Source organism: Eumetopias jubatus, unplaced genomic scaffold (assembly GCF_037043125.1).
Source record: "Eumetopias jubatus isolate StellerSeaLion01/CBP00866 unplaced genomic scaffold, mEumJub1_p1.0 scaffold_8, whole genome shotgun sequence".
Lineage (NCBI taxonomy): Eukaryota > Metazoa > Chordata > Mammalia > Carnivora > Otariidae > Eumetopias > Eumetopias jubatus.
Genome location: NW_028274814.1, coordinates 117,159,403 through 117,181,498, shown reverse-complemented (window position 1 = coordinate 117,181,498; position 22,096 = coordinate 117,159,403). Strand labels below are relative to the sequence as shown.

The 22,096-nt window shown below is 38.4% G+C and overlaps 1 protein-coding gene across 1 annotated transcript; it reads left to right on the top strand.

The window, feature by feature from the left end:
• Nucleotides 1–4,634: 4,634 nt before the first annotated feature.
• Nucleotides 4,635–21,938, top strand: USP44 (ubiquitin specific peptidase 44). The gene is made up of 5 exons (XM_028105522.2): nt 4,635–6,059; nt 9,157–9,352; nt 11,863–11,971; nt 20,588–20,793; nt 21,739–21,938. Exons 1-5 carry the CDS (start codon nt 4,635–4,637, stop codon nt 21,936–21,938), a joined length of 2,136 nt encoding a protein of 711 aa, XP_027961323.1.
• Nucleotides 21,939–22,096: the final 158 nt, after the last annotated feature.

The following is a 22,096-nucleotide window of genomic DNA, read 5'->3' as shown; positions in this document are numbered from 1 at the left end:
GGTGGTGGTAGTAGTAGTAATAGTAGTGGTAGTGGTAGAAGTAGTGGTAGTAGTAGTAGTGGTGGTGGTGGTAGTAGTAGTAATAGTAGTGGTAGTGGTAGAAGTACTGGTAGTAGTAGTAGTAGTGGTGGTGGTGGTGGTAGAAGTAGTGGTGGTAGTAGTAGTGGTAGTGGTAGAAGTAGTGGCAGTAGTAATAGTAGTAGTAGTAGTAGTAATAGTAGTAATAGTATTGTCAGCTAACATGTACTGAGAGCCACATAATTGTCAGGGTTTATTCTAGGTGCTTAATAAATACAAATTTCTTTAATTCCTTCAACAACCCAATAGGGTTTTTTTAAAGGTAAGAAAACTGAGGTGAGTGGAGCCTAAATAATTTGTCTAGGTCACATAGTAAATACAGCCAACTGTGAAAATCAGGCTTTTGGATTCCAGAGTGTGCTTTCTAACCATTTTGTTTTGATACCTTTCTGCTGCAATATTGCCTCCCTGAGAGATGGCATCTGAGCAACATTTCACCCTTTTCATGATTTTTTGTTGAATGGAATCATGCTGTTTAATTATAGGCCACTTCCAGTTGAAGGGCTGTGAGGACCTAACAATCATCTAAATAGATTTTTTAGTAATAACTGGGAATGTATTTGCAGAATATAGAAAAGGGAGTAAAGAGGCTATATTTAGCACATACATAGCTAAGTTATACACTAGTATGTATATATTCCTGCTTAAAACTTATACAAATAACATCTCATAATTTTTAGATATTTGAAAATATGGATAACCCCAGAATAAACTATGTGTATTCTTTCTAGGTTTTTTTTTCTTTTGAGTCTTTTCTGAATGTTGTGCAAGGTGTTAACTCATACCACCTCTAAAATTTTAGAATGAGGGGCTCCTGGGTGGCTTAGTCGGTTAAGCGCCTGCCTTCAGCTCAGGTCATGATCTTGGGGTCCTGGGATCAAGCTTAGCATTGGGAATCCCTGCTCAGTGGGGACTCTGCTTCTCCCTCTCCCTTTGCCCCTTCCCCTGCTTTTGCATGTGCCTTCTCTCTCTTTCTCTCAAATACATAAATCTTTAAAAAAAATTTTTAGAATGAAATAATTTCCCTTGAGTGCAAATAAGTGGCATTTCCCTCTTCATCTCAAGAAGCTGAACTAATAATTATTATCTGACTTGCCAGAAATGAATGTTTAACTAAATTATCTCTGTATTCTTTATATGATCCTTTTATTTTTTATGATTTTTTTAAAATAAAAGTAGGGCACTTGGGTGGCTCAGTCGGTTAAGTGTCTGCCCTCTGCTCAGGTCATGATCTCAGGGTCCTGGGATCGAGCCTGCCCCCCCTTGAGCCCCAGGTTGTGCTCTCTGTTCTCTCGTTCTTACTCTCAAATTAAAAAAAAAAAAATCTTAAAAAAATAAAAAATAAATAAAAGTAGATAGAAAAGAGCCCTAGATTTTTCTCTTAATCTCCATATTGAATCAGTTCTTTCAGCCAATGTTTGCTTTAACACTAATCTACCTCTGCTCCCATCTTTGCTTTAACACTGCTACAGCTTTAATTTCCTTATAATATCTGGAGTAATAATATCTTATAATCACTCATCTTTTCTCTAGATCTGCCATTTCAGATCCATCTGTAACCTATGTATCTGATCATGTCATTCTTCTCTACAGAATTTGTCAGTGGCTTTTTATTGCCTGTAGGCCCTGGAAGCAGGCTTGGTGATGATTGGGGCAGGGAATTTTCGAGGTCCCAGGTAACGGTGAATGGGTCCAAAAGGGGAGTTGGGGATGTGTGCAGGCTCCAGGTGACCACATCCCCTTGACTCTGCTGACTCCACATAATGGGACCCTCTGAAGTGTCAGGTCTGGGCCCTGGTGGTCTGGGTTTAAAGACAGTGTGCTGATGCTGTGTGAACTTTTGGTGGCAGCAAGAATCAAAGCAGGGAGACTATTTAAGGAGCCTTATGACAGTAATCCTGGTGAAACTTGATTGGGCTTGGACCAGTGTAAGAGCAGTGGAGGTAATACGTAGTCAGTTTCTAGATATATTTTGAAGATAAAGCCAACCATTTCTCCTGAAGGATTGATGTGGGGAAAGAGAAAGAGGAGTCAAGAATTGAGATATTTAGCTTCAGTACCTGGAAGGATTTAGGATAATGGAGCATATTAATCACTGATGTCTTAATTTTGCCATTAGCAACTATTGTTGAATGCTAGCAGTTCTAATAAAATACTGTATTTGAACAGATTTTGGACCTCAGGAAATTTTGGAGAAAGAGAAGTAAATTTAAAACGTGTGCTTGAATATGTGCACATGTGAGGGTTAGGACTGGTCAGCCATATTCAGGATACAGCTTACATCTGAAAAAGTTAAGAAGTGGAGCAAGAGGGGCTCTCTGATTGCTAGGAGACTACAAAAAAAAGAGGTGGGAAGGAACCAAAAATCAGCTTCACCTTTGCAGTTTACTTAGGGCCCTGGGGATGGCACTGCAAGTACCATTGAAATTCATATTGTCTTGTTGCCCTAAAATATTTAAAGCATCGATCATGCTACATAAAATGTTCTGAGTGTTTTGTAACTAGGTTCCCCCACCTGTGACCTGAAATATGCGTTCGATTTGTGTTAAATCAATGAAGAAAACTTTTTAAAAAAAAATGGTTTTATTTATTTGAGAGAGAGAGAGAGAGAGAGCGCACGCAGGAGCATGAGTGGGGGAAGGGGCAGAGGGAGAAGAAGAAGCAGACTCCCTGCTGAGCAGGGAGCCTGACATGGGGCTCAATCTCAGGACTCAGGGATCACGGCCTGAGCTGAAGGCAGACGCTTAATCAATTGAGGTACCCAGGCACCCCAATAAAGTGTTTTGTGATCCCTACTTTTTAACTAGATTACTATTTTTATTTTTATTTATCTATTTTTGAAGATTTTATTTTTAAGTAGTCTCTTAACCCAGCATGGGCCTCAAATTCACACCCCAGGGATCAGAGTTGCATGCTCCACCCACTGAGTCAGCCAGGTGCCCCTATTTTTAGACAGTTGTAGCAGAAGTATTCTTGACTCTATTATGATAAAGGAACATGTGTCTGGGTCAAAACCATACAGGTATTGTTGATTGTTTTGTTGGGGTGGGGTTTTGTTTTTGTTTTTAGAATAAGCTTATAATTTCAGATAGTGTGTAGACCCACCAGAACGTAAAAGTTCCTTATATTGCCATCCAGTTCGTATTTTTCCTTTTTTCTCATTGCTTATATCCTTGCACATTCCTGAGAGGCTATTCAAACACAAAACTATTCTCCTCTTGTGTCTTTCTCCTTCCCATAGGTAAACTGTCAAGTCTATCAAATTTGAAGTATGTTATAGAGCCATGAATTGAAGGTCATTATTGATTTAGTAGTGGAAAGCTAAATTTAAAATGGTAATTAAGTAGAATACTGTGATTTATTTAAATAAATAGAGTAGACTATTAATAGAATAGAATAATAATAATAAATAATAATAAATAGAATAGACTATAGTACCATTTATTGGGTGTTTACTATGTGTTAAACAAATATATTATCTCAATCCTTCATTGAAGTTGGTATGATTTTTTTCCTGTTTTACAGAAGAATTTTAGAGAAGTTAAAATATTTGCTCAAATCAGACATATAAACAGTATGTAGCAGAGGTAGAATTCTTACCTCTAAGTTTTTGTTTCAGACCTCATGCTTTTAACTATGGTTATGCTTTAATAACTATGTGGATAGGGCTCTCAGAATGTAGATATTTGTGAGATATATTTGAGTCTTGCCAGCCCCAATTTTTAAGAAATGGAATGTAGTTTTGTCAACTGCCCTCGACTGTTGGGTAAAAGGATGGATCTTATTCTTGTTCATTGAAAAGGGGTCATTACCCATCCTTTATCAGTAGATGGTGGCAGAAAATTAAAAAAAAATTTTTTTTAAAGAAAGTAAAGGGAAGTGTGGGTTCTTTCAGAGCAAGGCAGATGAGAGATTAGAGACCTCCAGAGCAAGGGAAAAGTGAGAACTGCGTATGGTATTATGACAGGCGGCCCAGAAATTGGGAGGAAAGGAAGCAAATTTACAAAATTATTCTTGAAGGGCACCTGAGTGGCTCAGATGGTTAAGCCTCTGCCTTTGGCTCTGGTCATGATCTCCAGGTCCTGGGATCAGGCCCCCTTGCTCAGTGGGGAGTCTGCTTCTCCCTCTGCCTCTCCCCTCCACTTGTGCTCTCTCTCTCTCTCTCTCTCTCTCTCTGTCTCTCTTTTTTAAAAAGATTTTGTTTGTTTATTTTTGCACACGCACAAGTGGGGGGAGGGGCAAAGGGAGAAGCAGATTCCCTGCCAAGCAGGAGCCCTAGAAGGGACTTGATTCCAGGACCCCAGGATCATGACCTGAGCCAAAGGCAAACGCTTACTGGACTGAACCACCCAGGCGCCCCCTTCTCTCTCTCAACTGAGTAATGAACAAATCAAATCTTTAAAAATAAGTAAATAAAATAATTCTTGGTAAAATACCTTATAAAAATATTGGCTCTTTTATTAAAAAATAGTATTGTTCTGCTTAGTTTTCAGATGCTTCAGGTATCGTGAACAGAGACTTGTTTGGATTATGTGTTTCTCAGCTAGACTAAATAAATGTTAACAATGGATAAATGTAAACACATTGGGCAGTTGCGGCTTGCTCAAGACCATTCCATCCTCAACCCTCAGAAGTGGCATTGTGTGGACTGCAATACAACTGAGTCGATTTGGGCTTGCCTTAGCTGTTCTCATGTTGCCTGTGGAAGATATATTGAAGAACATGCACTCAAGCACTTTCAAGAAAGCAGTCATCCTGTCGCATTGGAGGTGAATGAGATGTATGTTTTTTGTTACCTTTGTGATGATTATGTTCTTAATGATAATGCAACTGGAGACCTGAAGTTACTACGAAGTATGTTAAGTGCAATCAAAAGTCAAAATTATCAGTGCACCACTCGTAGTGGAAGGGTTTTGCGGTCTGTGGGTACAAGTGATGAGACTTACTACTTGTATGATGGCACCCAATCTCTGCTTCAAAATGAAGATCAAATGTATACTGCTCTTTGGCACAGGAGAAGGATATTAATGAGTAAAATCTTTCGAACTTGGTTTGAACAATCACCCATTGGAAGAAAAAGGCAAGAGGAACAATTTCAGGAAAAAATAGCAAAAGGAGAAGTAAAGAAAAGACGACAAGAATTAGAGTATCAAGTTAAAGCAGAGCTGGAAACTATTCATCCCAGAAAGAGTTTACGTTTGCAAGGTCTAGCTCAATCTACCACAGTAGAAATAGTTCCTGTTCAAATTCCACTACAAACCCCAGCATCACCAGCAAAAGATAAAGTAGTATCTACCTCAGAAGATGTAAGATTAAAAAAAGCCAGTGACTCCTCAGGTAAACGAAGGCCAATAGTAACCCCTGGTGTAACAGGATTGAGAAATTTGGGAAATACTTGCTATATGAATTCTGTTCTTCAAGTGTTGAGTCATTTACTTATTTTTCGGCAATGTTTTTTAAAACTTGATCTGAACCGATGGCTGGCTGTGACAGCTAGTGATAAGGCAAGATCACCATATAAGCATCCACCAATCACAGATACAGTGTATCAAATGAATGAATGCCAAGAAAAAGATACAGGCAGCGCTCCCTCCAGACATCCAACTTTATCATTAGGACTAAGTGGTGGAGCATCAAAGAGTAGAAAGATGGAACTTATTCAGCGAAGGGAGCCGAGTTCACAATACATTTCTCTCTGTCATGAATTGCATACTTTGTTCCAAGTCATGTGGTCTGGAAAGTGGGCCTTGGTCTCACCATTTGCTATGCTACACTCCGTGTGGAGACTAATTCCAGCTTTTCGTGGTTATGCCCAACAGGATGCTCAGGAATTTCTTTGTGAACTTTTGGATAAAATACAACATGAACTAGAGACTACTGGTACTAGGTTACCAGCTCTCATCCCCACTTCTCAAAGGAAACTTATCAAACAGGTTCTGAATGTTGTGAATAATATTTTTCATGGACAACTTCTTAGTCAGGTATGGGTTTTTTAAAATCTTATTTTCATCTTGGGGAATTCATAAAATGAAGCCTAAAAAATGCATTTTCTCTGTATTTCTAGTGTGTTAGAGCTAGAGCTAGTACTGTTTTTGCGTCAAAATAGATTGCTTTTGCAGAAGTCAGCTCACTGATTTACAATGTTTCACTGATTTACATGTTTCCTTCATGAATCACTGGAAGCAGTTTTTCATCTATGGTAGCAATGATTTTTTTGTGGGGAGAGGGAATCAGGAAACAACTTCTTAGGTTGATAATATTAAATTCATTCTCCGAGGGGTTGAGAAGAGAGGGTTTAACCCCACAGGGAATACATTTGAAGATGCTGCTGCCCTGAGAACGGATCTGAATAATTTCAGGAACCAAGAAGTAGCCCTGGAGGACTTTCTGTAAAACCAAAGGGGGCAAGTAGGTAGGGAAATTTTAAAGTAAATAAATGTGATTTCATTGAGAATGATCCTGAATGGTTTCCTTTATTTTAATTATAGCTATAAAAGTTTCCTTTGTTGTGAAAAGGAATCACGAAACCAGAATCTCCCATCTAATTAATAGCTCTCTCTAATGAGTGGACTTATTGGTAAACTACTACTAGACATAAGGCTCTCTACTTTTCCATCGCACAGAGCTTTAAAATTTTTTGCTTTAGGCATTTGGGCTGTTAGGTCATATCTTTCTCCTTGTAGGCCTGCCTCTGTTCCTCAGTTCAACTTTCACAGTAGTGATACCATCTTTTGTCTTTATAGGTACTTTTCTGGAATGTAGCTTAAATGTATATTTTTGAATTTTTTTTAAAGCTCTGTACCCAACGTGGGGCTGAAACTCACAACCCTGAAATCAAGAGTTGCATGCTCTAGCCAGGCACCCATGTAGTTTAAGTATTTCAAATGTTTCTTAGGGTTTCTCTTTGAAGTGTACTCCACTTAATGTTTCAGAAATGTAAAGATTCTACACTGTGCCATTTAGCAAGTAAGAGTTGTTTCTTGTGTTTGCATGCAATTTTATTTTTCCACCACTTTTATGCAAAAGTTTAAAATGCACCATTAGTAGGAGCACCTGGCTGGCTCAGTCAGTAGAGCATGAAGCTCTTGATCCTTGGGGTGGTGAGTTCAAGCCCTATGTTGAGCCTAGAGCTTACTTTTAAAAAAGTTTTAAAATGCACTATTATAAAGAGAAGTAATATATAGTCATAGAAAACCTGTATGATACAGTAAATCTATGCAGTAAGAGAAAAATCATCCCCTTATCCCATAACCCCACAACCCACACATAAAACTATTAACATTTTGGTATACTTTCTTCTAGTTTTTTTCTTCTGTACATTAAAAAGTTTATTTTTTTTTTATTTAAAGCTTAGGGTTTTATTTATTTATTTATTTATTTATTTATTTAATTTTATTTTTAAGTAAGCTCCATGTGGAGCCCAACACAAGGCTTGAACTCATTGACCCTGAGATCAAGACCTGATCGAGATCTGATCAAGAGTCAGACACTTTAACTGACTAAGCCACCTGCACACCCCTTCCTTCTGCACATTTTAAAAAAAGATTTTATTTATGTATTTGAGAAAGAAAGAGAGCATAAGCAGGGGGAGCAGCAGAGGGAGAGGGAGAAGCAGACTCCCCACAGAGCAAGGAGCCCGACAGAGGGCTCCATCCCAGGACACTGCGATCATGACCTGAGCCGAAGGCAGACATTTAACTGACTGAGCCATCCAAGCGCCCCTCTTCTGCACATATTTATTTTCTCCTACTTGTTCAGTCATGATGAATTTACCTGCTTTTTTCATTTTTTCATTATTAATATAAAGATTTTTCATAGTCATTGAAATACTTGATCATTTTTTTCATAGCATGTCAATGTCCATTATATGTATATACCAGAATTTATTTACCCATTCCTGTATTGTTGACTTGTAAACTATTTCCAATTTTTCTGTTATTATAATGTCACAGTACATTTTCTTCTAATGATTTCACTAAGGCAGAGTCCTAGAAATTACTTTGTCAAAGGGTAGGACTTTTGATCCTTGGCTACAAATTTCTTTCCAGAAAGTTACTATTTTATATTTTGAATAGTGCAAGGGTGCCTATGTGCTTATTTTTTCCTTTATAGATGACTTTTGAAATTAATAAAAATTATTATGCCAGCTTTTTTCTCTCTTCCTTTCAGACACGTAATAAACTCTTAGAAAACTGGAGATTCAGATGGTTGGTTCCTGGAATGGCTTCTTTTTTTTTTATTCAAGAAACTGTTCTCAAAAGGTTAAACCCTGCCCTAATGAGTCTCCAAACAAACACGAAGAGTGTTCTTTATAAGAGAGTTTAGTAATCTATCATGTAGGGATTATTAGATCTATAGAGTCTGTCTTCAGTTTTGTGCAGTGTTTGTTGGCATTAAGTCGTGCTGAGTGCTTCACTTGTTAGAACTGCCCTATACTCTTTGTGGTTCCTGTATTTGGTGAGGATTTTAATGTAGTGACATTTGCTTTAAGTGAGAGTATGACATCATTTACGTTAAATGTATTGCCTTTTGAAATTATCAGTTGCTAGGGCTTCAAAATCTATATTTAAAAATATACAAATAGTATTTTATTTGTATTGTGGTTAAGAAGTTATAGGGATTTGGGGAGAGAAAATTAGTGAAAGATAAGTTAGGAAAAAGGGCAAAGAACAAATCTAATATTCTAAACACATTAAATGCATATAAGTCTCTTTCTCTCGCCCCCCCCCCCCCGCCATCTCTCTCTCTCTCTTTCTCTCACACACACACACAATGTATACCTAATTAAATGAGTCCACAGTTTGTTTGTTTGCCTACATTCAGATTTGACTAATGCCCTTGGAGTTTTTTGAATGCTTATTGGTTAAAGCCCACCAGTACATAGTGGGTTTACTGACAGTCGTTGAAAGGAAAAATTATATGAAAAAAAACTCTGAAAATAATATAAAGCAGATTACTCAGAATTCTGATGGTGCATTTTCAGAAGAAAATCTAATTTACTGGCAGTGACCTCTATAGTGAAGGGAGTAAATGTTTTGACAGGATTGTAATCTGAGAAACAAATATTTTTATTTGCAGGTTACATGTCTTGCGTGTGACAACAAATCAAATACCATAGAACCTTTCTGGGATTTATCACTGGAATTTCCAGAAAGATACCAATGCAATGGAAAAGATAGTGCTTCCCAGCCATGTCTGGTTACTGAAATGCTGGCCAAATTTACAGAAACTGAAGCTTTAGAAGGAAAAATCTACGTATGTGACCACTGTAACTGTAAGTAGCGACTGTATATTCTCTTTGCTTTTCTAAGATTAGCAAGGAGAAACACAAATGAGAGGAAGCTGAAAGAAATTCCTAAAGTAGCAGTTATGGAAATAAACTTCGTTAGTTCACCAAAAGAAACTGGGATAGGTATTTCTACTTTATAATTGGCATTTGTGAGCTATGTGTTTGTTTTGCCTTATTGATGACATCAAAAATTTTTTGACCCTATAGTCAATTGTGGAGAGAAAGGGTTCATAAAATAAGAAATTTGGACTTAATATGTGAGGCAGAATAAAGTAGCGATGGGGAATAGTAAAAGGAAGGCATGTTATTTAGCACTAAATAAAATGTTTGCTTTATGAGTCTTTTTGCTACATATTAAAACATTGACATATAGATAATATATGTATATAAGTGTACCTATATGATAGGAAATATATAGTTGAACTACTGCTATGGAGATTGGCTTCGTAAAAACAAAGATTTAGTAAAAAACCATCTAATGACTATCTCTTCTATATTAGTCATTGTTCCAATTGCTATGGATAGAAGTAAAACACTTTCCAGGTGCTCACATACCTAATGGAAGAAACAGATGATTAAGATCTATTATGAGAAACTCTCCGCTAGAGGTGAACACAGGAACGCGGCACTGGGGGATGAAACACTCATTTCAATTAAAGGGAAGCATCCTCCTCGAGGGAAATTGTATACAAAATCATGACAGATCTGCTGTGTCTTTTTCGAGTCTTTATCTTCTCTATCAATGTGCATGTGGTATCTTAGTGTTTATGCTATATATTTGCAGGTATTCTCTCTAATTTCCATGTTTGAAAAAAATGATCTTAGGGTTTTAAACTTCGAAGGTAATATAAAAGAAATATTGGATGTTTTGGTATTGAAGAAATGTTACATCAATTGATGTTTTTTTAAGATTTTATTTATTTATTTGACAGAGAGAGACACAGCGAGAGAGGGCACACAAGCAGGGGGAGTGGGAGAGGGAGAAGCAGGCCTCCCGCCGAGCAGGGAGCCTGATGTGGGGCTCTGTCCCAGGGCCCTGGGATCATGGCCTGAGTCAAAGGCAGACGCTTAACGACTGAGCCACCCAGGCGCCCCAATTGATGGTTTTTTTAGAATGACTTATATTAACATTTTCTGAGTGCTAATAGGAACCCTGTGATAAGTAGCCTAGGATTTATAAGATTTGAAAAAAATAAACTTTATCAAACTCGAATGGTGAAATTTTTTCTTGGAAATAAATGTGAATGGTCCTAGATGCTTTCATCCACCAAATCTGGGAATAGAAAGATAACATGAACGAATGCAGAATATGGTTTTATAACATGTTTGTGTGTGTTTACTGGGTCTACCAAATAAAGTCCTAAAACAGCTGCTGTAATTTAATACATAAAGGCAGATGTTTAAAATTATAAGTCAGGTAGTTGATATCACTTATCTAGCTATACTGGCCATATATTCAGGGAGATGATCCAAGAGTAGGTCCAAAACATTCAGCAGCACCGGATACCTGCATCTCAGGGGCAGAGACCCGGAGGACAGGCTACCTGTGGCAAATGGAGACAGCTTATAAGGACAGCCTCGCGGGGTTCCACCTCCTCCACGAGAAGCAGCTGCTGCCGTGGCTGGAGTGAGAGCTGCTGTGTAAGTTGAAGGACAGCTCCTGGGTGTCCAGAGCAAACTGGTAGGAAGAAGCTTCAGGGCACAATTCATGGGTGGACCTCTAGAGAAGCAGAGGAGACAACAAAAAGAATCCTAAGTGCCACTTGTTTAAGATCTGGTACTAAAATAGCAAAAGCAAGACACTGAGGGGGAGGCCTCAGGCTCAGAGCTGGAAGAGGACTGCTTTGTCAGGAAGTGGGGAAGGGTGTTCTGAGCTATTAAGGACCTGCCCCCCTGGGATTCCAATTAGCCTCAGTAAATGGACTGACTATGATACTTTTTTAAATTAAGAATTTGGGAAGAGTATATTAAAGTATGCTTAGGGAAAGTTTTAACTTTTCCTATTAATTGGCAGAGTCAAATCCATTTTTATTTTTTATTTTTTAAAGATTTTATTTATTTATTTGACAGAGACAGCGAGAGAGGGAACACAAGCAGGGGGAGTGGGAGAGGGAGAAACAGGCTTCCCGCTGAGCAGGGAGCCCGATGTGGGGCTCGATCCCAGGACCCTGGGACCATGACCTGAGCTGAAGGCAGACGCTTAATGACTGAGCCACCCATGCACCTACTAGATCATTCTTTTGCCTTATTTGTAGGAGTATATTAAATCAGGGACTTAATTGTTTACATGTCTGTCTGCCTGACTAGCTCTTAAATTGTGTGCTAATTGTGTGCTTATAAGTTTTTTGAGAGCAAGGCCATGTCTTTATCTCTAGCACAGTACAATACCTGTAACAGAGAAGATGTTTAATAATACATGTCTAAAGTATTTAAAGTTTACTCAGCATTTCCTTGTATCTTTAAATTTGATTCTCATTCTGTCTTTGATATCACAGCAAAGCATAGAAGGTTTTCTTCAAAATCAGTTGTACTCACAGAAGCACAAAAACAGCTTATGATTTGCCACCTACCTCAGGTTCTCAGACTACATCTCAAACGATTCAGGTTAGTAGTAGTAGTATTCCAACTACACACTCCCTTTGTTTGCTTGTTTGTTTTAAAGATTTTTTATTTTTAAGTAATCTCTATACTCAGCGTGGGGCTTGAACTTACAACCCCAAAGATCAAGAGTCTCATGCTCTACTGACTGAGCCAGCCAATCGCCCCTCCAAATACACACTTCTAAGTTAATCATTCCTTGTGCTTACCGTGCTTCAAAACTTAACACACATGACGAATCAGATTTTATTTTATTCTTTTTTAAGATTTTATTTATTTGACAGCACAAGCAGGCAGAGAGGCAGGCAGAGGGAGAGGGAGAGGCAGGCTCTCTGCTGAGCAGGGAGCCCGATGCAGGGCTCGATCCCAGGACCCTGGGATCATGACCTGAGCTGAAAGGCAGACGCTTAAGCGACTGAGCCACCCAGGCGCCCCTGAATCAGATTTTAATAGTATATACTTGGCTAGTAGATGACTTAACATCTATCTACTTCTGTGTTTTTTCTAAAAGACAAAAAAAATTCTGTCATCTCTAGCCTTGACCAATAGACACCATTTTCAGTAACTAAGCTTCTGATTAGCTCCCCTTGTAGAATGCATTGCTGATGACTAGGGTCATCACATTTGGTCTGTGATATTATTCTTGTAAGCTTCTGCTTATAGAGTTTAATAAAAGTTTTAAATTTATAACTTAAGAGTATTTGACCCAACTGCCTCATTCTTAGAAAATATCTAAGGTATAGCAGTTCAATTCAGAGCAGTTAACAACAACAAGAAAAAACTCTAGTGTTCAGAAATATATTTAGTCAGGCGAATTAGTTTGCACAACTATTGGTTAAGCAAAGCTTATGGTTTCATACCTTGCAATAACCATGTTAACCTTAGAGCTTATTCTTAAGTCACCTTATGTGCTATGATTTGAAAACTATGGAGACCGTGTTTTTCATACGTAATGGGTTTTGGCTTGTTTAAAGTTTTTTGTGTGTGTGTGTGTGTTTAAGATTTTATTTATTTGAGAGAGAGAGAGCACACATGAGCAGGGGCAGAGGGAGAGGATGAAGCAGGCTCCCCCACTGAGCAGGGAGCCCGATGTGGGGCTTGATCCCAGAACCCTAGGGTCATGACCTGAGCCCAAGGCAGACACTTAACTGACTGAGCCACCCGGGCGCTTCTTAAAGTTTTTTTTAAATAATTAAAGTAATACATGTTTTCTTTTTTAATGCAAACTTTACAGAAGGTAAAGTAAAAGTCCAAAGTAAAAGTACCTCTTTCCTCTCAGCCCCACTTCCCAGAGATATTCACGGTTAATTTTAGTCCGTTATTTCAGTTACTTACGGAAGCTGTTAAAGGTATAGTCAACAAATAACATGTGAGTGCTGTTAAATGCAAAATGTCCTAAATTCTTCAGGAAATATAAAGTAGGATCCTTTCCTCAAGATTATAGTCAGGCATGCACAGAAATAGTGGTGAAATAGAAGTACTAAGGGGGCACCTGCCTGGCTTAGTCGGTAAAGCATGTGACTCATAATCTCAGGGTTGAGCGTTCAAGCCCCATGTTGGGTGTGGAGCCTAGTTAAAATTAAAAAAAAGAAAAAAGAAAGAAAGAAAAATACTGAGTATCACAAGTTATATACAAATTGATTTATCAGAGATTTGGAAGAGGGAGTTAGCTGATGTCTAAATGTTCCCAAAGTCTCTTTATATCATTCAAGTCTCAGTTCATATGGCCATTCTTTAGAGCAGACTTCCCTGACCATCCTATTTAAAAGTAGCACCACCGAACTCTCCTTATCACATTACCCTATTTTTGCTTAAATGGCAAAACCCACTATCTGCAATTAGTAGTTTATTTACTTGTTTCTTTCCTGCTGGCAGTGGAACAGAAGCTCAGTAATGACAGGGACCTTGTCTATTTCATTCCTGTATCTCAAGGCCCAGAACCGAGCTCTGTGCATAGTAGTTGCCCAAAAATATTTATTAATTGAATGAATGGGGCATATGCAGGAGGAGCACTTTAGCCTAAGGAAGCAACATGAACAAAGGTATACAGGAGGAACGGGGAAGGGTATATAACAAAAGATTTAGTGAAATCAGGTAAGACCTGTCATTGTGCATAAAATCAAGGGTAATAGAAACAAGAAGATTAGTTAGGAGGTTAATATTGTATTCCACGGCCAGGTAAGAAGGGCCAGGGAGCATGGAGAAGTAAGAGCATAAATGAGATTCTGTAAAGACAGAACTGAAAGGCCTTAAATTTGTACTGAATTGGTTACTATAAACTGTTGAAGACCTTCCTTTTCTAACTAATTGCTGCTTTAATCTGGTATTTGAAGCTCTCCTTTGAGTTAAACCTGTTTGACTCTATCCCTTTCCATCTTTTGCCCAAAACATTTTTGACCCTTCAGGACATATTTATTTCTGATTCAGAGATTTTGTTTATGCTGCCTTTACCACATTTGTCTTTCTCCGTTTTCTTTATTCAAAAAACACTATTATATTTGCCAATGTATAAAATATATAGGATATATAAAAGATAAAGGGGAAAATGGGATGGGGAGGGGCATACAGGAACCTCTGAAAAGCATAAGAAATGGAACATTTCTAGTACCTTAGACCTTCGCCTTGTGTGCCTCCTAGTCCAACGCTCTCCCTTCTCTTTGAAGCAAACCACTATGAACTTAGGGTATAGTGTTATCTTGTTATCATTTTACTGTATTTACATCAGTAGAAAAAAACTGGTACCCAATTTAATCAACAGGAATGAGTCCTTTTAGATGGCTTATAAGTGTTTATTTAGCATTAAATAATGTAAAGTTTGAATTTTATGGTAAACTAAAAGTATCTTTTGAGTGATAGGAATTATAGGAACTTTTGTTAAGCAAGTCCTATTTTTTTAAATGCTTGGTCTTCCATGTTGACTAGTTACAGGTGCGTTGAGTATAGGATCTCTTATACATTTCATGGGAGAAGTTTTGGGGTATGACTCCTGCTCCAACAGATAATTTAATTTGCAAGTCTCACCTTTAGCTCCATACAATTTTATATTGTACTAATAGCATTTTCACATATTTTTGCTTATCTTCCTTTGTCCTTCTCTACTTACTATTACTTATCATAACCTCATGTTTTAGTAATTTAATGCTATCCTATTTTTTTAAGGTTTTTATTTTATTTATTTATTTGACAGAGAGAGATCCCAAGTAGGCAGACAGGCAGGCAGAGGGAGAGGGAGAAGCAGGCTCCCTGCTGAGCACAGAGCCCAATATGGGGCTTGCTCCCAGGACCCTGAGATCATGACTTGAGCCAAAGGTAGATGCTTAACCGACTGAGCCACCCAGGTGCCCCATTCTTTTACACTTTAAAGTAGGTTAATAAGAAGCTCTCACATATGATCACTGAATACACCATGTCACGAATCATATAAAATCACTGAACAAGTCAGGTCACCAGGATGAGGTCATGGAGACCAGGAAAGCAGCAGGGAGGTGAGAGGTTGGGAGTCAAGAGGCTGACTCTGAAGTTAGAAAAGTCACTTCACTTTTCCATGCATGCCTGCTGCCGTCACAACCTCCATTCTGCGCAGGCCCCAGCCTGGCCCCGCTCCCCGCTCCCCAAGGCTCTGCACTGTCCCAGGCTGCTGCCTGCCCGCAGGGTCCACTGCTGTGTGCACGCTGTGGCAGCACCGGGAGCCAGGACCACTACAGCGCACACATACTGTCTCTGGAGTCTCGCCTCTGCTCCTGCACATGCTCCGTTGTCCCATTGACTCTGACGAAACCCACATTCAAAGATGACATTGTTAAGAATTTCAAGACACTGACCTCAGAGCATTAAACCAAGCATGGAGTCCTAAATGACTTTACAGGTTGCCTGCCAAGAAGTTGGCCATGGAAGGAACTCTCAGGGCTCTGGAAATGCACGTGACTTAGTGATTTCACTTGCTTGCTCTCTCCACATCATCTTCTCATATCATGAAAGCTCTGTTCTGATCAAAGAACACGTATTTAATGTTTAGGTAGATGAGGATAAACCTACAAGACTGAGAATAAACAGTTAAAAATGGGAAAAGTCAGGGGCGCCTGGATGGCCCAGTGGGTTAAGCCACCCACTCTTTGTTTTTTATTTTATTTTTTTATGTTATGTTAATCACCATACATTACATCATTAGTTTTTGGTGTAGTGTTCCTTGATTCATTGTTTGCATATAGCACCCAGTGCTCCATTCAGTACGTGCCCTCTTTAATACCCATCACCAGGCTAACCCATCCCCCCCACCTCCCCTCTAAAACCCTAAGTTTGTTTCTCAGAGTCCATAGTCTCTCATGGTTCATCTCCCCCTCCAATTCCCCCCTCCATTTTTCCCTTCCTACTATCTTCTCTCTCTTTTTTTTTTAACATATAATGTATTATTTGTTTCAGAGGTACAGGTCTGTGATTCATCAGTCTTATACAATTCACAGCACTCACCATAGCACATACCCTCCCCAGTATCTATCACCCAGCCACCCCATCCCTCCCACCCCCACCACTCCAGCAACCCTCAGTTTGTTTCCTGAGATTAAGAATTCCTCATATCAGTGAGATCATATGATACATGTCTTTCTCTGATTGACTTATTTTGCTTAGCATAATACCCTCCAGTTCTATCCACGTCATGGCAAATGACAAGATTTCATTTTTTGATGGCTGCATACTATTCCATTGTATATATATACCGCATCTTCTTTATCCATTCATCTGTCGATGGACATCTTGGCTCTTTCCACAGTTTGGCTATTGTGGACATTGCTGCTATAAACATTGGGAGTGCACATACCCCTTCAGATCACTACATTTGTATCTTTGGGGTAAATACCCAGTAGTGGAATTCCTGGGTCATATGGAGCTCTATTTTCAACTTTTTGAGGAACTTCCATACTGTTTTCCAGAGTGGCTGCACCAGCTTGCATTCCCACCAACAGTGTAGGAGGGTCCCCTTTCTCCGCATCCCCGCCAACATCTGTCATTTCCTGACTTGTTAATTTTAGCCATTCTGACGGGTGTGAGGTGGTATCTCACTGAGGTTTTGATTTGGATTTCCCTGATGCTATCGCACAATGTTGAGCACTTTTTCATGTGTCTGTTGGCCATTTGGATGTCTTCTTTGGAAAAATATCTGTTCATGTCTTCTGCCCATTTCTTGATTGGATTATTTGTTCTTTGGGTGTTGAGTTTGATAAGTTCTTTATAGATTTTGGATACTAGCCCTTTATCTGAGATGTCATTTGCAAATATCTTCTCCCATTCTGTCGGTTGTCTTTTGGTTTTATTGACTGTTTCTTTTGCTGTGAAAAAGCTTTTTATCTTGATGAAGTCCCAATAGTTCATTTTTGCCCTTGCTTCCCTTGCCTTTGGCGATGTTTGTAGGAAGAAGTTGCTTGGCTGAGGTCGAAGAGGTTGCTGCCTGTGTTCTCCTCTAGGATTTTGATGGACTCCTGTCTCACATTTAGGTCTTTCAACCATTTGGAGTCTATTTTTGTGTGTGGTGTAAGGAAATGGTCCCAGTTTCTTCTTCTGCATGTGGCTGTCCAATTTTCCCAACACCATTTGTTGAAGAGACTGTCTTTTTCCATTGGTTTTTTTCCACTGCTTTGTCGAAGATTAGTTGACCATAGAGTTGAGGGTCCATTTCTGGGCTCTCTATTCTGTTCCATTGATCTGTATGTCTGTTTTTGTGCCACTACCATACTGTCTTGATGATTATAGCTTTGTAATAGAGCTTAAAGTCTGGAATTGTGTTGCTACCAGCTTTGCTTTTCTTTTTCAACATTCCTCTGGCTATTCAGGGTCTTTTCTGGGTCCATACAAATTTTAGGATAATTTGTTCTATTTCTTTGAAAAAAGTTGATGGTATTTTGATAAGGATTGCATTAAATGTATAGATTGCTCTAGGTAGCATTGACATCTTCACAATATTTGTCCTTCCAATCCATGAGCATGGAACGTTTTTCTATGTCTTTGTGTCTTCCTCAATTTCTTTCATGAGTATTTTATAGTTTTCTAAGTACAGATTCTTTGTTTCTTTGGTTAGATTTATTCCTAGGTATCTTATGGTTTTGGGTGCAGTTGTAAATGGGATTGATTCCTTAATTTCTCTTTCTTCTTGTTGTTGGTATATAGAAATGCAACTGATTTCTGTGCATTGATTTTACATCCTGCCACTTCACTGAATTCCTGTATGAGTTCTAGCAGTTTTGGGGTGGAGTCTTTTGGGTTTTACACGTAAAGTATCATATCATCTGCAAAGAGTGAGAGTTTGACTTCTTTGCCGATTTGGATGCCTTTTATTTCTTTTTGTTGTCTGATTGCTGTGGCTAGGACTTCTAGTACTATGTTGAATAGCAGTGGTGATAGTGGACATCCCTGCTGCATTCCTGACCTTAGGGGGAAAGCTCTCAGTTTTTCCCCATTGAGAATGATATTCGCTGTGCATTTTTCATAGATGGCTTTTATGATATTGAGGTATGTTCCCTCTATCCCTTGGTTTTAATCAAGAAAGGATGCTATACTTTGTCAAATGCTTTTTCTGCATCTATTGAGAGGATCATATGGTTCTTGTTCTTTCTTTTATTAATGTATTGTATCACATTGATTGATTTGCGGATGTTGAACCAACCTTGCAACCCAGCAATAAATCCCACTTGGTCGTGGTGAATAATCCTTTTAATGTACTGTTGGATCAGATCGGCTAGTATTTTGATGAGAATTTTTGCATCCATGTTCATCAGGGATATTGGTCTGTAATTCTCCTTTTTGGTGGGGTCTTTGTCTGATTTTGGGATCAAGGTAATGCTGGCCTCATAAAGTTTGGACGTTTTCCTTCCATTTCTATTTTTTGGAACAGTTTCAGAAGAATAGGTATTAATTCTTTAAATGTTTGGTAGAATTCCCCTGGGAAGCCATCTGGCCCTGGGCTCTTGTTTGTTGGGAGATTTTTGATGACTGCTTCAATTTCCTTAGTGGGTATAGGTCTGTTCAAGTTTTCTATTTCTTCCTGGTTCAGTTTTGGTAGTTTATACATCTCTAGGAATGTATCCATTTCTTCCAGATTATCTAATTTGCTGGCATAGAGTTGCTCATAATATGTTCTTATAATTGTTTTTATTTCTTTGGTGTTGGTTGTGATCTCTCCACTTTCACTCATGATTTTATTTATTTGGGTCATTTCTCTTTTATTTTTGATAAGTCTGGCCAGGGGTTTATCAATCTTATTAATTCTTTCAAGGAACCAGCTCCTAGTTTTGTTGAATTGTTCTACTGTTCTTTTGGTATCTATTTCATTGATTTCTGCTCTGATCTTTATTATTTCTCTTCTTCTGCTGGGTTTAGGCTTTATTTGCTGTTCTTCCTCCAGCTCCTTTAGGTGTAGGGTTAGGTTGTATATTTGTGACCTTTATTGTTTCTTGAGAAAGGCTTGTATTGCTATATACTTTCCTCTTAGGACCGCCTTTGCTGCATCCCAAAGATTTTGAATAGTTGTGTTTTCATTTTTATTGGTTTCCATGAATTTCTTTAATTCTTCTTGAATTTCCTGGTTGACCCATTCATTCTTTAGTAGGATGCTCTTTAGCCTCCATGTATTTGAGTTCTTTCCAACTTTTCTCTTGTGATTGACTTCTAGTTTCAAAGCATTGTGGTCTGAAAATACGCAGGGAATGATCCCTATCTTTTGGTACCGGTTGAGACCTGATTTGTGACCTAGGATGTGATCAATTCTGGAGAATGTTCCATGTGTACTAGAGAAGAATGTGTATTCCGTTGCTTTGGGATTGAATGTTCTGAGTATATCTGTGAAGTCCATTTGGTCCATTTTATCATTTAAAGTCAATGCTATCCTCTTTTCATCTGTGTCTGTCTTTTGTCTCTGTACCACCATAAACCAAGCTGCATTACATTCTGTTGAACAAGACATTATTTTCCCCTGTATCATCAGCTCATACTGTGTGTATGATAAAAACATTGCTTGCCAAGCTTTGGTCCAGTACCAGGAAGCATGACCGACAGACTGAGAAAATGACAGTATGGAGGCATTGAGTTCTGTCCCTAATGAGTGTTGTGGTGACTTACAGGGGTTACAGTTCCTATTTTTTTCTTAGAAGAGCTCTAAAGTGTTCTGAAGAATTAGAGGTGCCTTGTTTTGTCCTACTTTTCTGTACATCTGGCCAAGAAAGGTCTAGATTATGTCTCCCAAGAACAAATTCTAGATTCTGGGGTGTGATTCTAGATTCCTCATGGTGTGACAAGGCAATAGAGAATTAAAAACCCTTTGGTACCTTGAATTAATCTATTAGAAGGGGGAAACTACTATAGGGCCATAATTTCCTTTGCTGAAAGTTAATTTGCTTCCTATATAACCATCTAACTACAGAAGACAAATATTTTAAAACCTGACCAGACCTGTTTAATAAACCTAAATTTTTCCATTTATAGCCAACTTCAGCATTGAAAGGATTTTATATTTACATTATTTTACATATGATACTTTGTATTCTATACTGAGGCCTTTTATTATGACTGTCTGAACCTAGTACGTGGTATATTCCCTTGACTTTTTTTGATCATTTTACCCTGGTTTGTTCACAGGTGGTCAGGACGTAATAACCGAGAGAAAATTGGTGTTCATGTTGGCTTTGAAGAAATCTTAAACATGGAGCCTTATTGCTGCAGGGAATCCCTGAAATCCCTCAGACCAGAATGTTTTATCTATGATTTATCTGCTGTAGTAATGCACCATGGGAAAGGATTTGGCTCAGGACACTACACTGCCTACTGCTATAATTCTGAAGGAGGTATAGATGGGGAAAAGTATTTTATCTTGGGTCAGACTTGGAACCTGGTATTTAGGCTTTACAATTTCTAAATTGGCCACTAAATCATCTTAAGGGAAGCCACTTGACCTTTTTTTTTTTTTTTTAAGAATACTTCTACAGTTCATAAAAAACAGGTTTGTGCAGAAAATGGGATATTTTCTGCAGGATTGCAGTAGTTTTGACTTTCAAAGGCTGTAGGTATAGGATAATAAGGATGGTCACATTAATTAAAAGTCAGATTGCTACCTTACAAGCACATTTCTAAGGGCAGGTCCTCTCTTTAGTGGTTTCATCTAGTTAATTTTGTTACAGAACAGAGCATTTAATGAACCTGGGGATCACAGATATTTAGAACAAACTCTGAGTTCAGGTTTTAATAAAACTCACTTTCACTTACTGCTTCCATGGACCCTCAAGGACAATCTTCATAGGTAGCAAAATTGATTTAGGTTTCACTTTTTATTTCCCCTTCCTTTAACTACTACTGAACGAAGACTGAGCCTCCCCATGCATACCATTCCACCTCACCCAGAAAAGAGGTATGGAGAGAAAGCCCACATAATCCATGATGGCAATTAATTTAACAATAAACTACCAAGAGTGAGTTGTACACTGTTTGCTGTACATATGATTAGCAGCAAAAGCATTAACTGGTCAGATTATACCTAGAATTAAAGATAGTGTCAAGTGAACTACTCAGATTTTTTAACTTCAGATTACTTCTCGAATAAAGGTAGATGATTCCAGAATAACATACTGCCCAAGCTGTATTTCTCATCAATAGAAATGAATTGGCTATTTTCCCTTCAAAGAAATGTAACTCTCACTGAAACTAATGCCTTTAAATCCATATTAATTTATATCAGAAACTTCTAAAGTTCTTTTATAAACCTTTAGGTAAAGTATTTCTGTGCTTCACTCTAGGGTTCTGGGTACACTGCAATGACTCCAAGCTAAGCATGTGCACTATGGACGAAGTATGCAAGGCCCAAGCTTATATCTTGTTTTATACCCAGCGAGTTACTGAGAATGGACATTCTAAACTCTTGCCTCCAGAACTCCTGTCTGGTAGCCAACATCCCAGTGAAGAAGCTGATACCTCTTCTAATGAAATCCTTAGCTGATCCAGACAGTGGGGCTTTCTTCTTGCGATTTTATATACTTTTTAAAAGGGCTTCAATTTGGAGCTTCATGGTTTTAATTTTTTACTTAGGAATCAGTGCACTGTTTATACATTTTGTATCTACAACAAAACTCCTTTCACAGAGACAAGATTAGCATG

What these genes read in the sequence shown, in the direction of transcription:
- USP44 (XM_028105522.2), top strand. Translation starts at nt 4,635, where the DNA reads ATGTTAACAATGGATAAATGTAAACACATTGGGCAGTTGCGGCTTGCT. An exon ending in ATGGACAACTTCTTAGTCAG is followed by an intron (nt 6,060 to 9,156) that starts GTATGGGTTTTT and finishes TTTTATTTGCAG; the next exon opens with GTTACATGTCTTGCGTGTGA. An exon ending in CTGCTATAATTCTGAAGGAG is followed by an intron (nt 20,794 to 21,738) that starts GTATAGATGGGG and finishes GCTTCACTCTAG; the next exon opens with GGTTCTGGGTACACTGCAAT.